Source organism: Phoca vitulina, unplaced genomic scaffold (assembly GCF_004348235.1).
Source record: "Phoca vitulina isolate PV1807 unplaced genomic scaffold, GSC_HSeal_1.0 scaffold4, whole genome shotgun sequence".
NCBI lineage: Eukaryota > Metazoa > Chordata > Mammalia > Carnivora > Phocidae > Phoca > Phoca vitulina.
Window position 1 is genome coordinate 72,242,695 of NW_022589707.1, and position 16,901 is coordinate 72,259,595.

Genomic DNA, 16,901 nt, shown 5'->3' on the forward strand with positions numbered 1-16,901 from the left:
CCATCCAAAAGGCTATTCCTATGTCTTGTGCCACCAGGCTAAAATGATAAAAGTTCATTCCCTTTATATGCAAAGATGAACTGACTAGAAGGCCATCAGTCCAAATGGGAATCCACAAGGACTCACCTTGTTTGACCTGTATATTTTCAGGATATATATGTTTATGTATATGTATTTATATTTACATAGTTTTTGTTTTGTCTGTAACTATGTGCTTTATTCATACATAGTATCCTTAGAGCCCTCACCTTCAATCTTTGATAGATTATCATAAAATTTCAGAGCAGTAGATTGGTTAAAACACAACTCTGATTTTTATGCCTGAGGTAAGGCATCACTATGACAATATCAAGTGTATATCACTGGAGTCTTGTGGTTTTTTAGTAATTAAAATTTTGCATGACCATCATAAAATTTTATTTATTGAAGGCAATAAAGATGGCTAATTCGCCATTAGTTTAAAATTAATTCTTTTCTAAGGGAAAATTGTATGTATATGAATAAATAGATAAAATATGTGTTTGTGTGTATGTAACCGTATATCTCCATCTGTAGAATGAATTCCAGGTAGACTTAGGAATTGATTGGACGTCCTCCAAGTGTATCTTTCTGCATTTCTGAATACAAAAGTATGTACACTGAGCCTTTATGATTTAAAATTGTTGATTGAAAACATGAATGACATTTGGTTGATCATAGAATTCTTAGACTGTATTTTTTTTCCCACTCCATACAGTGAAGCTCTTGCTAAAAAAAAAAGGCCGACTTTACTGTTTTTCTAAGTTTGGTTATTTCTCCTACAGTAGGCTTTTCAGACTCATCAGTGTCTCACATGCTTACGCTCTTGTAGCACTCAGTGCCATGGATTCTGATTGTGTTGACTTTTGGAAGAGCGAGAGTATTTCCAGGTTTCCTCTAGCTTTTTATTCTCTGGATTTGTGTGTTTAAAAACATACTGACCAATCATGTAGGTTTTCCAATGCTCATAAGCCAAGTGCTATTCTGAAAGTACTGACTTATGTAACGAAGGGAAAAAAGCCCCCCTATACTTCCTGAAGAAGATTTTTATTCATTGTTTTTTGAAAAATCTTTCTGAACAAGGTTGTCTATCTTGTTAAAAAATGTAGGAAAATGATGTGTTTCTGAATGCTGATAGTTAGCAGTAATTAGTATTGCAGAATCATTAGGCTATTCTCAAGAAATTTGTTTTTAAACACTCATAATAGAGGCTTGTGCTATCCCCTGAAATTAAAAAAGCCATTAGGGAGCATTGTGTTAATCAAAATTTCCTGAGCCAATCTTTTAGTTTTGTAAAATTCTGTAATGATTTTCTGAAAAAACTTACATAGATACTTGAGGGAAACTAATCTTCCAAAATCTTAAAACTTATTTCTCTGCAACATTACTAAACATTCTTAAGCAAATACCAGACCAAGAATGATTTTTTGCAACCTGTCATTCTTCCTTTTAATGCATAAGGTCAGTTTTCTGTTGGAGAAAAAAAAAAGAAGAAGAAGAAGATGACAAAACATCTGGGGAACTAAGCTACAAATCTAAGTTTCTAAAGTGCTATTTCTTGCTATTTGCTTTAGGATTAAAATTTTCAACAATTTCAGATCAACAGTGTTGGGGCTGTGTAATCCTCATCAGTATTGAGGCTTTAAGTGGTGTATGATATTATCTCATTTTCTCCTTTGATATTGTTATTTCTCTTTGAACTAATTGGAGCATCTAAAAGTACCCTTGAATGTATGGACCTTGAATGTATATTTCAAACTTGCCACTTCCATTTTAAATATTTATTTTTAGAAAAATGATTATAAACCTTATTCATAGTACAATTTTAATACCAGGTTCAGTATAATCATCACCTTAACCAATGGCCTCAAAAAATTAGATGCTTCCTCTGTAATAAACTCTCTTTTCTCTGTTTTACCTAGTGAACCTATTCGATATGATGACAGTTTTTGAATTCATGACATGCTTTAAAAAAAAAAAAAACTTTCCTTAAAAATAATTCTTTATATGTTGTTCTCAGATCAAAGTACCAACCATCTCCGAATTTGGAGAGTCCATAATATAATTATCCATACCTCATGACAAACACTTTGTTTTGTTTTGTTTAATCTGATAAAGACCAGGGTCAGTTCTTTATGTTCCAGCCATTTGTGCGTATGTCACGTGTGCGTGGATCTTTCATGTCCCTTAACAATGAGGTTTTTTTCCTGCATACCCGGGGCCCAGCAGTGTCAAATAAAACAAGATTTCAAATAATATATATAGAAATGAGTATTAAATAATTTTTGATTACAAATGTTATATACTTATTAAGATGTTACTCCTCTCAGTATTTTGTGAAGCAAATAATAAGACAGGTAGTCACACTCTACTATTTGTAAAGAACCGTATACATTTAGGACAGCATCTCTATTTGGTTAATTACCATTTTTTATTACCTTTTCAGGAAAAAAATGTACAAAATAGAAACCATTTCCTCTGGGCACACATTCTTATAACTTTGAGCTTAACTACTCAAAAATTTACTGTAGGGTTTTTGTTTTTTGGGTTTTTTTAGTTTTTCTTTGCTTAGAATTTAAATTAAGATCTCTGGAGTGGGGGTATGGTATTGGATAGTTACTGATACAGAAAAAACAAACAAACAAAAACAATGATACCTGGAAAATGCAATGCAGTTCTGTGCAGTGGCAGAGTGTGAGTAGATTTTCTCCTGGCAGTTCTTTTCTAGCCCAAAAGCATTGTAAGACGGTGAAGGGCATGAAACAGAGGAGTTTTAAATTAGAAGTTAAAATCTCAACTCGAAATAGCAAGTGCTATGTGAAAATGTTTGCTGCCTGACACATGTTTCTAATTTATTTGCACTTAAATGGTGAGTGTGTTTTGCTCTCAGTCTTGTGAATTTTACTAAAACAACTCAATGGTTGCATGTCTCCAACTACATAGTAACCACAAAAAGTCAGGGTTTGATGCTCACTGATTCATTAAAAGAGGGCATGTTTTTTCTTAGTCTGAGCCCTCTCCCCAGTCAGGGAAATGATCTTTTAAGACTCATACAGCTTCTTCACACTTTTTACCTCCTCATCTATTGAGATGCCCAGCTCAACATCCCACACCTTCTGTTCCACCTTCCCGGATGGGAGCGGGGCTGGGGGAGCTTCTCAGCATTTCATGGTTTGATGTATGCAACTTAGCACTTATGGGGCACTGACTTGTCATTTTGATTACAAATGTTTGAGTGTACAAAAAAAAAAAAAAAAAACTGTAGAGAATAATATGGCAGACAGCCATGTATCCACCATATTTATTATATCAACATCTTGCCATATTTGTTTCATTTTTTTAGGGGAAAGGGATACATATAAGTCAATTAAAGCCTCCTGTAGTCACTTCTCTTGTCCTAGACTTCTCCGAGAATAAGTTACCAGACCTAATTTGAGGTTACTCTTTCACTTGCTTTTCTTCACAGTTTTATGTATGTAGTCATAAACTCTTCATATCTTGCCTGTTTCTGAAATTTTATATAAACAATATCTTAATATATTTTTGCAACTTCTCTTAGTCACATGAAGTTTATGCAATTCATCCAAAGTCATACATGTGGCTCTAGTTCATTTATTTTCACTATGGGGCAGAATTCTATTATTGTACATCTCTACCATAGTTTAATTTAAACATTCTCTGGTTACTTAAGTTATTTATGAGGGTTTTTTTTAACTATTTCAAGCAATGCTATGATTTTTTGAAGTAGTCTCCTTATGTACATGTGGAGGAATTTCTTCTACAAGTTAAATTTCTGGTGATAATGACTACCTTGTTAAATAATGTAAGAGAATGTTGTGTGGTTTTTTCAACAGTAGTTGATTTTTCCGAGTTGCTGTCCAAAGTGTTAAAATGTTTTTACATTTGTGAGTAGTAAATGTGTCTTCTTGTTTCTCTACATCTTTGGTCCTCTTTCTCTAAATTTTCTTTTCAAATGTAATGTGGGATGGTGTCTGTTGTTTTTATTTACCTTCCCTTCGGTGATGTTGAGTATGATAACATTTTATTAATCTTGTTAGCTCTTGGGTTTTTCTCATCTGCATTTTGCCTGTTCTTTTGCTTATTCTTTAATTGGATTAGTTTGTGTGTTTCAAATTGAATTTGAGGGAATCTTTATGTATTCTGGTAATCCTTTGTCAAGTAAGTGGGCTGTAGATGTCTTGTATTTTTGTCTTTTTGTTTGTTTTTACCCAAGTTGAAAGGTTATCATTTTGTTTCTATTAAGTTTTATAAATGTTCTGTATTGTTTAGGAAATTGTCCTTGCCCAAAAGTCTTAAAAATATTGCTCTATATTTCCTTCTAAAAATCATAAAATTTTTCTCACTTTTCACATAATGTCCTGATAGATGTAGAATTAAGTTGTTTTAATCTATCTGGGGTCTGAGTAGAAACTCTAGGGCTTTTTCTCTCTCAATAAAGATAATCAGTTTGTGTGTGCACCGTTTATTGAATAGTGTGTCATTACTCCCACTGATCTACAATGCTCCATCTGTCAGATATTGAATTTTCTTATACATGTGTGGGTCTTTTATGACTCTTTGTTCTAGTCTGCTGGTCTGTTGTCTATCCCAACATCACTGTCACACTGTTTTAATTATACCTTTATATTAAGTCCTGACATATGGTAGGTACCATATTGCTGTTCTTCAAAACCCTCTTGGGAGAAATCTTGACCTATGACCTTTCATACACATTTCAGAATCTTCTTACCAATTTTCAGGAAAATCTCTGTTGAAATTTGATAGTGACTGTATTGAGGGAATAGATGGACTTGGAAAAAGTGTATCTTTTTATCCTGAGTCATGTCTGTTTGAGTCTTAAATGTGTTCACAATACTGGACCCTTGTTCTGCCTAGAGACTTAATTATTGTATTCTGAATCACTATAATAAAATAAGGTAGGACAGTAAAAAAATAACACATAGCAATTATTAAACTTATTAATAATTTTGTATCATTTTATATCAACTTATAACAATATTATATCCCCAGAAAAGGCAGGGTAGAAAATGTAAATAAGGGGCGCCTGGATGGCTCAGACGTTAAAGCATCTGCCTTCGGCTCAGGTCATGATCCCAGGATCCTGGGATTGAGCCCCGCATCGGGCTCCCTGCTCGGCGGAGAGCCTGCTTCTCCCTCTCCCACTCTCCCTGCTTGTGTTCCCTCTCTTGCTGTCTCTGTCAAATAAATTAAAAAATATATATATTAAAAAAAAGAAAAGAAAATGTAAATAAAATAAAATTCTGTTTAGGAAATATAATGCGCCAAATATAATCCTTCATGTGCATACCATTGGTTCTAAGTTTCATTTAATCCCTGAAGTTCTTGAACTCATTCTCCAAATTTTTTTTAGTGTTGTATATCATAATTGTGAAATACATTACTGACATGATACTTTCAAATTTCAACAATTTCCTAAAAGAACAATAAATCCATAAGAACTAAACATCTTCTAGTCAGTGAACCAAAAACAATCATTTGGTTTTGAAGATAACTTGTATCTATATTATTATTATTATTATTGATGATGATTAAATCAAATTTGTGTGGAAGATTTTTAGAAAGCCATTTGGAGCCAAGATAGGAATATAGTGTTAAGATCTAAATGTAGCTTCAAGAACCTTTTAATGAATCATGAGGGATATAGAATAGGAGAGCAAAAGTTTAAAACCATTGATGTCCACTGCTTGCTTTTAGATTTAGCCAGGGCTGTAGGGAAAATTAGTTTCTCCCAGGTCATTATACCTGTAAAGAATGAATTCATCTTTTGTTCTTCCATATATTATTCTGTGAGGAAATATGCCTTTGGCATAAATTCTAATTCATGGATATTGTTAAATTCTTAGTTTCTAGTTGTTTCAATGTAGGTGATATTGATCCAGCTAGCTAGCTCTTTGTAGAGATGACTTGACAGGGTTTCTGGCAAGAAAATGCTGTTGGCTCTCTGGTTGACTATCAGTGATTGGTGTGAAGGTAAGGCTAGCTGTTTTTGCAGTGGCGGTGTTGCTGTGAGAAGTCGGCCTCCAGAAGTCCTTGTTATGAAGAAGTCTATAGTAGGAGAGTCAGCTCCAGTAGTAGTATTAGAAGACACACTCCTGTGTAACTTAAGGGAGAATGTTCCTAGGCAAGAAAGTCTCTATTTCTGCTTATGCTTTTTTGGCATATGTTACAGATGGCATGGCAGTGATCAAGGTTGGAGATCAAGAAACACACCACACAGATGAGTGAGCTTCCTTGTTCTTGGTCCTGGGGGATTACCAGGTACGGATTGGTCCTTAGTATGAGATTTCTCAAAATTCCTGCAAGCTGCTATCTCAGGCACACATGACAAAAGATCACATTTCATGTTAATACAAAGATTTTCTGATAAATATTTAGGAATCTATCTTGTGGAAAGAAAAATATAAACTTGGGGCACCTGAACTGGTAGGTCGTAATGTATTATTTTTAGGATGCAGTGATACCAGACTTACTTTGTCAGGATATTAATGATTAGCTATGTTGCCAGGACAAAGAAATATATTTATCTTTTGTATCCATTTATTTTGAAATTAATCAGAGGAAAAGTATGTTTGAGTCATAATATTTCTGGTAGGGATATCAAGAAAACTAAATAATTGCCCTGTTTTGTACATTTTTTTAGTAAGTGTAATAATCCATACCCTAATTTGATTGCCTTTATTAACAAGGGTAGCATACCTTGAAATATTTATGTACATTGAGGTGATACTGCTTCTTGATGAACAATTGCTTCTATGCTTAAATTTCTGGATTTGTCTAGTCAATATGCCGTAACAGGCTACATTTCAGTGTATGTGTGAATTGAAATGGTTATTTTGGAAGCAAGGATGCTGAACTGTCTTTAATATTCATACTAGATCTTCATCAGCCAATGCTTTAGCATGTCCCACATACACAGAGAATGTTTTTCAAGTCAGACAGGTCAGGATTCAAATTCAGCTGTTGTACTTAACTGCCTGGATAGATACGTTGTTTAACTTTCAGTACTTGGGTGTTCTCAGTAGGGAAATTGAGATAATAATAGATTTAGAAATAATGTACCAGAAACATTGAATACAGTGTTTGGCATAGTGTTTTACATAAGTAGTGAAAAGATCATATTTACTTTCACTTTGGAGATCTTTGATGGTAAGAAGAGTATTTGCTGTATTAAGCTTGAATTCTGCACATGCTTAGATAATTGACCATCGTCAGTTCTGATCTCTGAACTGCAGGGACACAGAATATTTCTCATTAACAAAGCACCAAACTTGGGTCAGAAAACTGGGAATTAAAGCCATCTTCGTGACTTTAGTCAAGTTACTTGTGTTCTCTGAGTCTCCTTTATCTCATCTGTACAATTAAGAGGTTTCAAGACCTATCTCACAGGGTTAACGGAATGAAAGGAATCGATATATTTTGTGTGCTTTGTTAACTACAAGGCACTAGACTAGCTATAGAAGTTATTTTGTTGAGGACAAATCAAATTATTTTCATAGATGACAATAAATCTTACAAAGTTCAGGCTTCCTGTAGGGGAACACTGAGCTGTTAGAGCTGTCTACTGTAGGGATATATTATTTCAGTTAACAGGCCTGAATAAATTAAAAACGGACAAACACCTAATGCCTGAAGTGATTAAGCCATTTTTCATTTTAACTGTAAAACGAAAGTTTTGGCTGAACTTTGAAAAGGCTTCTAGATGTTTCTTCTTATCAACAGTCTATTAATCAGTAAATCTCATGTCTGATTAAAATCTATGGACACACATGCAATGACTATCTGCTCATGTAACTTTCATGGTCTGTTAGTCACTGAAAACACATCTTGTTAGTGAGCAGAACTGTGGTGTAGGTAGGTGTCAGATGTCTGGCTCTCAGTGTCTGGACTCATTTTTCTCATCAACCCCTTTTGTGCGGGACTTTTGACAAAGCACAGAAGCCCATGGGTCTTGGGCATTAAATGTACAGGATGCTCTTCTAGACCCTTCTATCATGCATACTTAGGAGACACTTTACCTTGTGAAGTGATGTCAGGGCAAGAGTGAGCCTTGGGAAGAAACATGGTTAAAGGTTTGGAACGAGAAGGTGAAACGGTAGCATGTGAGCCATGATGAGCAGAGTGTGTTGGATAAGTGAAAACTCAAGCACTAGCATTCAGAAGGTGAGAGTGAGGCTTCGGCAGTGGTGCTGGGAGCCTCACGGCGCGGCTTGGTTACTCGCAGTCGGGGGAGGGGGGGCGGCGGCGGCACAGCCGAGCGCACATCGCGCGCCTTAGCAGCAGCAGCGGAGACGCACCGCCCTCACAGCCCCTGCGCTGGTGCAGCCACCCCCGCTCCCTCCGCTCTTCTTCCCTTCGCTCGCACCAAAGCTGATCAGCTGACCGAAGCAGAGATTGCTGAGATCAAGGAAGCTTTCTCCCTATTTGACAAAGATGGCGATGGCACCATCACAGAAAAGGAACTTGGAACTGTCATGAGGTCACTGGGTCAGAACCCAACAGAAGCTGAATTGCAGGATATGATGGAGGCGGATGCTGACGGAAATGGCATCATTGACTTCCCAGAATTTTTGACTATGATGGCTAGAAAAATGAAAGATACAGACAGTGAAGAAGAAATTCGCGAAGCATTCCGAGTCTTCGACAAGGATGGCAACGGTTACATCAGCGCGGCGGAGCTACGTCACGTCATGACCCACTCAGGAGAAAAACTAGCAGATGAAGAAGTAGATGAAATGATCAGAGGAGCAGATATTGATGGAGATGAGCAAGTCAACTATGAAGAATTCGTACAGATGATGGCTGCAAAATGAAGGCCTACTTTCAACTCCTTTCCCCCCTTCTAGAAGAATCAAATAGAATCTTTTACTTACCTCTTAAAAAAAAAAAAAAAAAAAAAATTCATTTACTCATTCTGTTTCTATATAGCAAAACTGAATGTCAGAAGTACCTTCTGTCCACACACAAAATCTGCATGTATTGGTTGGTGGTCCTATCCAGTAAAGATCAAGCTACAGATCAGTTTTACGATATAAATACTTGTACTTGTACTACCTTAATGATAAGGAAGCACCTAATGGACTCCTTGCAGTTCCATTTGCTCATGATTAATACACTGTTTGGGCTGGCCAGTTTTTCATGCATGCAGCTTGGCAATTGAGCACAGTCAGGCACTTGTATTAAAAACAAAAAATGAAAAAAACGAATTTAAAACTTCTTCAAATGGGTTCTAGTTCAATTTGTTAGTATAAATTGTCATAGCTGGTTTACTGAAAACAAAACATTTAAAATTGATTTACCTCAGGATGCTGTGCAGAAAAATGGGTGAAGGATAAACTGTCTAGACGTAGCCTCACTTAGCAGGACGGCCCTCTCGCACTTCCGGGCACCCCCACCCATGGTGACCACGACACTCATCCCACTGGCATGCCATGTGTGTTGGTTTAGCGTTGTCCCGTGTTGTCCTAGAGCGAAATGGGTGTCAGGCTGTCACCATTCACACAATTTTTTTTTTTTTTAAAGAAACCTTTACCAAGGGAGCATCTTGGGACTCTTTTTAAAACCTCCTGAACCATGACTTGGAGCCAGCAGAGTAGGTTGTGGCTGTGGACTTCAGCACAAGCATCAACATTGTTGATCAAAAAATTACAATTTACGTCCATTCCAAGTTGTAAATGCTAGTCTTTTTTTTCCCCAATAAAAAAAGACCATTAACTTAAAAAAAAAAGAAGAAGAAGAAGAAGGTGAGAGTGATTACATGGGCTGAAAAGAGAAATGAGACCAGAATGGAGAAATTATGACACCAATGGAAGTTAAGTCTCAGGGCTCCTCCCTCACCTACAAGCCCCCTGCACAGCTCCAGGAAGTTCTGAGGAAGGGGTGATGTTTGTGGCATCTCTTGCTTTTTCGGCATTTGTCATTTGTTGTGGTTTCTTTTGTCCTTTTAACAAATATTCACTTGTATCCCATTTTGTATTCATAATTTTATATTTTTCCTTAAAACTGCATAAGCCTCAGGCCCTGCAAAACTTGAATCCATCCCTGCATGAGATGTTTCTTAATAGGAAGGACACTGAAGTGCGTACTGCAGAACTGTAAGAACCTATTGGGGTGCCATGAAAATATACTGAAAAGTTAGATAGAGGTTAAAAAAACAAAACAGGAAGTTTGGAGAGAAGGTTGCTGTGAGGGAGTGGAGGTGCTATTATTAGGAATACCGGAAATAATGAAGAATAAATATGGGTTACAACATGTATTCAGTAACTACCCTGCATAGGTCTGTCCTAGGATCATGCAGAATGATATGATGCTACCCTGCTCTGAAGGTGCCTTTAGTCTAGAAAGGTAGTGGATAGAAGGTACTCACTGTGGAGGTAAGATTTGACGAGGGTCTAAATGAATAAAAATATAAAATAAATCTGAAGAGCTAAGAGAAAGATACCTTTAAAGGGAAAAAAAAGCCATTTCTTTAGTGACTTTTTATGGGCACTTTATGTTTTCTTTTAGTTGCAATAAGAGGAATATAGAAATTCAGAACACACTGGTGTATTCCACATGCATTAGAACCAGGACAATCACTAAAGGGAGCTTACAGATATGCCTCCTCCCATCCCAAAGAATCCCAGGTAACCTTTGGGTAATTTCTAACAGCAGAGTGTAAACTTCTCAAGGCAAGGAACTGTCCAGGAACTGAAACGGAGCTTTCCAGGCTTTCATTTATTCCATTTGTTAATTTTTAAAATAGTTCAACATAGTTATGGCATTCTGCTGTGTTCCAGATAGAATGATGTGTGTTGAAGCAGAAAGAATATTCTGCGGAAAGGCAGGTTTTTAGGTTTTCATGCCAGCACTGAAGGAATTCAGATTAAAGGCTTTTCATATGTATAGTAAGTTACACTGAGCACTGGAAGAAAATAAGATTTCTCTCTTAGGCTACTTTTGTTTTCTTTTACTCTCTAGTCTTTCCTAGATCCTCATCATTGTCATTTATGGTGCTTGAGTCTGCTGAGGTCTATGAGTGATCCCTTTATTTTTATAATTTTTTTTTTTTTTTTTTTTTTTAGTACATGCTATCTATATAGAGTGATCTCTCTTGATCCCGTGGGGACATAAATGAAGAAAGCATGGACTGTACATTTTAGCAGGCAAGACAGAAAATAGCAAAGTTATTTATAAGTAGCCTATATTAAATGGTAGTATATGCTAAGGAGAGAAATACAACAAGGAGCAGAGATACGCACGTAGGAGGGTGGGGTTGCAACTTTAGAGGGGATGTTCATGGAGGGCCTCACAAAGGAGGCAGAAACGGTGTAAAGCCCCGAAGGAAAGGAAAGAGGGAGCCAGAAGTTATCCGTATTCCAGCAGACAAATGAAAAGGGCAAAGACCCAGAGCAAGATCCTGCCTGGTGTGGGGCAGGAAAACTGAGACAGCAAGGAGCCCAGTGTGGCTGGAGCTAGCGAACATATAAGAGAGGACAGCAGAAGTTTCAGTCAAAGTAGTCAACAGAGATGGGGTCTTGTGGGCCGTTGTACGGACTTCAGCTTCTATTCATGTGGGATGAGAAGCCCCTGGGCTGACACACAAGCGTAATGACATTTAAATAGGAACACTCTACTCTCTCTTTCTCTCTCTTCAAGTAAATAAATAAATCTTTTTTTTTTTTTTAAAGGGAGGGGGTGGGGGTTTGCCTGGGCACCACTTGAGCATCTGACTCTTGGTTTCAGCTCAGGTCATGATCTCAAGATTGTGAGATCAAGCCCTAAGCCCCGCATTGGGGCACTCAGCAGGGAGTATGCTGGAGATTCTCTGTCTCTCCCTCTGCCCCTCCCCCTGCTTGTGTGCACACGTGCTCTCTCTCTCTCCAAATAAATAAATAAATCTTTTTTAAAAAAATTAATATAAAATAAATAGGAACACTCTAAGTGCTGTAACTAGAATAGTTTGAAGGAGTAAAGGGTAGAAAGAGAGCAGTTAGGAAACTAAAGAAGTAATCCAGGTATGCGATGGCTGTTCAGACCAAGGTGGGAATAGGGACATAATGATAAATTATTGTTACATTGTGTATATATTTGTGTACACACATACCCAATACAACATGTGTGTTAAATTTCAGATCAGTGAAAATGACCTCAGTGTGTTCATTCGTGTGTTCCTATACATAGTATTCAGAATTAGTAAGCCAAAAGTCACTCCCCCATATTTTTCAAACATAAATCCCTACACACCCTAACAGTCCTACAGAGTGAAACATGGAAGAGACTGACCCGAACCTTCCAGAAGTGGCCACAGGGGAAGAAAGGTGTAGGCCCTCTCCAAACTGCACAATGTTGTTAAAATAACAATTAGATTATTGTAAACCTTGCCTCTTATGTCTTATGTTATTAAATGAATCGAGTCCGAGTTCGCTGTGACCTACCCAGTGTGTGGTGGGCATACACCAACCTGTTAGAACTCATGGTGGTCCATCCTCAGTCCCATTTCTCAGCTTCCTACCCACCAGCCCCCCAGAGTTCTCTAATCCTGGAGCCGGGGTTTTGTTTACCTTCCATGATGCTCCTACTCCTCCCTGGGAGAAAGCATGTCAGGAGTCATAACTGATTGACCTTAGTGACCCAGAATCTAGTCCTCTCTCTGACATACACTAAGTATCTGTTGACTTGATGTGGTAAGTTTTATCATAATTAAATACATTCACTTATTTTGATGTTGCACTTAATTCTAAAATATTAGTTATAAAAATAGTCAAGATTTTATAATTAGGTTCTGTGTATCTTTAACAGGAAAAAAGCCCTTAGAATGCCAGTATTCCTGAACTTAGATGAGGAATCGGGAGAGCTGGCTTGTGGAACTACAACTAAATATAATTTCTTTTTTTTTTTTTTTAAGATTTTATTTATTTATTTGAGAGAGAGAGAATGAGAGAGAGAGAGCACATGAGAGGGGGGAGGGTCAGAGGGCGAAGCAGACTCCCTGCCGAGCAGGGAGCCTGATGCGGGACTTGATCCAGGGACTCCAGGATCATGACCTGAGCCGAAGGCAGTCGCTTAACCAACTGAGCCACCCAGGCACCCTACAACTAAATATAATTTCTAAAGCTGAGGTTTCACATCTGTAAAAGTAGGGGTAAGTTACACCTATCCCATATATTTTACTAGAATACTGTGAAGATAAAATGAGGAAAAAGTGGGCAAAATCATTTTGTAAAAAAAAAAAATAAAGTCTCATATTGATGCTATTAACATAAGTGAAATGGGTCTGATTTTACTTCTTTTAATCCAAAGGACTTCTTATAATTAGCTGGTGTATGTACGAACGTCCTTTGTAATTCATATAGTATATAATTGCCATTAGTTTTTATGGTTGTAATCATGTTTGCTTATGAATTAGGAGAAATAACTTCTCTACATGAATTTTTGAGAGCTGGAGGGAAAATAATTGAGTTTTGTTTTACATCAATGGATAGATATTGATGTTAAACTGTTGGCTTCTGGGGCACCTGGGTGGCTGTTGGATAAGCCTCCGACTCTTGGTTTTGGCTCAGGTCATGATCTTGGGGCATGGGATCTAGCCCTGCTGGGCTCTGTGCTCTGAGCTCCTTGGGGAATCAGCCCAGGATTCTCCCTCCCCCTCTTCCCTCACTTCCCCGCCTCCTCCCCCTCCACTCTCCCTCTTCACCCTCCCTCCCCCACAAATGCGCGTGCTTGCGCACACTCTCTCAGATAAATAAATAAATAAAATAAAATAAAATAAATAAAATAAAATCTTTTTAAAAAATGTTGTCTTCTTAGGCAATCTTGTTTTTCAGTGGAAAAATCAGTTATTATAATATGTTGTATATTATTATATATATTGAAATATCAGGGATGCCTGGGTGGCGCAGTCGGTTGTGAAGCCTTCAGCTCAGGTCATGATCCCAGGGTCCTGGGATGGAGCCCCACATCAGGCTCCCTGCTCAGCGGGGAGACTTCTCCCTCTCCTTCTGCCTGCCGCTGTCCATTTATGTGCATTCTCTGTGTCAAATGAATAAATAAAATCTTTAAAAAATAAAGAAATATTTTACAAATTAAAAGTGATTTAGAATTTTTTGGAATGAAATTCTGCCATCACATGATATTCGTTATTTATTGAACATCTCTCAAGCCAAAGTAAATTATTTTCTAAATCTTCTTTGATAAGTAAGAAATAGAATATTGACACTTCTTATGAAGTAACAACACCTAATTCATTTTATTTCTTTAAGATTCTCTCAGGACGATAAAATCTTTATTGATGTTTTTTATTGTTTGAAATGGCTTCTTTATTTTATTTATATCCTTTAGCTCCTCAAATGGTGAAAGAATTTATACATTAAAAGTTCATCATTTTAATTTCGATTATACCATTCATAACAATAGTACCTTTGGCTCAAAAATAAGCAAAATATTGTTGTAATATTGTAACATGTAATATTTCTAGTGATGAGTACTTAGGTCAGGATAAAAACTCCCTACTTCTTTGTCAAAAGAAACATTCTGTTCTCTTATACAATACACTAAGTATATTTGCATTTACCTTTTGCTTTTAAATTTTGTTTGGAAGATTTCTTTTTAGAATTTTCCTTTTCAGAAATATAATTTTCTTTTTATCTGATTTTAGAAATGATTTAAACTTACAATTCAGTAATCAAAGTTCTGTGCTTTCTACCTGTCAACTAATGTTTGAAACGGAATTTATATTGTCCTTATATTTGTTAATTCTCAGGGGAGATGATATTGATGGTGATGATGATGGGGATGGTGATGATATTGCCCCTGATCCAGATACCTCCTGTATTTATTAGAAAACTCCTTTCCTAGAATAAAGTGATGGTATATTAATTTGAAATCTGTTGTCTGAGTAGTGGGATACATTTAAATAATATTTTTAAAAAAGAACAATACAGAATATATGAATATTAAAAAAGTTTAAGGACATAATTAAAGTTAAAATCCTTAATGGTTCACTAGAGATACTTAAAGGAGAGGAGGCAACAGTTAAGGCAAGCATTTATCATGTACATTCGCATCCTGTAGCCAAGCTACATTTTGGATTAGTGTGTTACACTCTATTTAACGGATTAGTCTGGTAATACATGAATTAGAAAGTCACTTGAGAGCATCCATTTTGTTCTAACAAAATGAATTGGGAAATTAAGAAAAGTTTATAAATTTATGAACCTCAATCTACTTCAGATGAGATGCTGACATCACATACCTATCATTGGATAGCTCCACATGTTATATTATTTTCCTGGAATTATTAAAATTTTACTAATCTACCCATATCCTTTTTCCTGTCTTATTCAGCCACATTCTGTTTTAGTATGTTTCAAACAATACATCTGATTCTAAACACCATAGACTGTAGCCATAGAGTGACGTTAGCGTCTATACCAATATTGGACTGCAATACTAGATTATTTTAGAGGTTATAGTGATGAGAAACACAATCCTATCATGATAATCTTCTTCAAGTTGAACCATAAATCACAGCTAATTATATTCCCCTTTTTGCCTTGACTCTATTTAAAAAGCATGAATTTGCAATAGCTCATCTTGTCTCATATAGGATTTTTTCCTTTTTAAGGGCTGAACAGTATTCTACTATATGTATAAACCATGTTTTCTTTACCCATTTATCTATCAATGGATATTTAGGTTACTTCTATGTTTTGACTATTGTGTCTATAACTATAATGAGCATGGGAGTGCTACTATCTCTTTGAAATCCTGATTTTAATTATTTTATATAAATACCCAGAAATGGGATTGCTAGATCCTGTGGTAATTTTGTTTTTAATTTTTAGAAAACATCATACTGTTTTTCATAATGGCTGTACCATTTTACATTCCAACCAACAGAGAACAAAGATTCTAATTTCTCTTCCTCTTTACCGACACTTACTATCTTGTTTTTTTGATAATGGCCATTCTAATAGGTGTGATTTTTATTTGAATTTCCTTGATAATTGGTGACACTGGGTAATCCTTCCTACATTATTTTCCCTTACAGCAGTGTTCCGCATAATTTCCCATCAGTGTGTCTGTGTAAGTGTGATATTTGCTTATTTTCTGGGAGTGGAGTGGAGAAAAGATGAAAAAGTCAATTAGCCTTTTTTGTCATTCCTAATTGGCATTTTTTATCCACTGTAAATAGTTCATCCCACAAAAACTTTCTGTTTGTTCAACAGTCTTTTCATTTTTTGCATGTCAAAGTCTTCAAATAAAATTGTCATGTAGAGGGACGCCTGTGTGTCTCAGTCGGTTAAGTGTCTGCCTTCAGCTCAGGTCATGATCCCAGGTCCTGGGATCGAGCCCCGCATCAGGTTCCTTGGTCAGTTGGGGAACCTGCTTCTCCCTCCGCCTGCCGCTCTCCCTGCTTGTGCTCACTCTCTCTCTCTCTGACAAATAAATAAATAAAATCTTTTAAAAATTGTCCTATAGATAATACAATTTTTTAAATTATCTTTTTATTATAATTAAAATGGAATTATAAATAACATATGTGTTCTTTGTGCTAGGTTTTAACATATTTGAGCACCATTTATATTTAGGTGGCCTACGAGGTAGGTTTAGTTGGCATAAACTGAATGAGATTTTCTATTTGCTGTTGCTAGCATTGGCCTGAGAGATAGATGGCGTTCATACTTCTGCACTACCATTAACTAACTGTGTGACACTGGAAGTCATGTCACCTCATGTTTCACCTTTCTAATGTATTCTATAAGAAATGGAAGCTAGAGCATCTGCAAGGATCTTGCTTGCTTTATAACACGAGTCTATAAAATAGTTGTGACCTGCTTTTACAACACATTTTATTTATATGA

The 16,901-nt window shown here is 36.4% G+C and overlaps 2 protein-coding genes across 4 annotated transcripts in view; both read left to right on the forward strand.

The window, feature by feature from the left end:
• The window catches only part of PCLO (piccolo presynaptic cytomatrix protein), a 395,644-nt gene that overhangs the window by 282,858 nt on the left and 95,885 nt on the right, over positions 1-16,901 (forward strand). The gene's annotated exons all lie outside the window — the stretch shown is intronic.
• On the forward strand, positions 8,221-9,573 carry LOC116631095 (calmodulin-1-like). Its single transcript, XM_032402275.1, has one exon. It carries the CDS (start codon positions 8,532-8,534, stop codon positions 8,868-8,870), a length of 339 nt encoding a protein of 112 aa, XP_032258166.1. The 5' UTR covers positions 8,221-8,531; the 3' UTR covers positions 8,871-9,573.

What these genes read in the sequence shown, in the direction of transcription:
- LOC116631095 (XM_032402275.1), top strand. Translation starts at nt 8,532, where the DNA reads ATGAGGTCACTGGGTCAGAACCCAACAGAAGCTGAATTGCAGGATATG.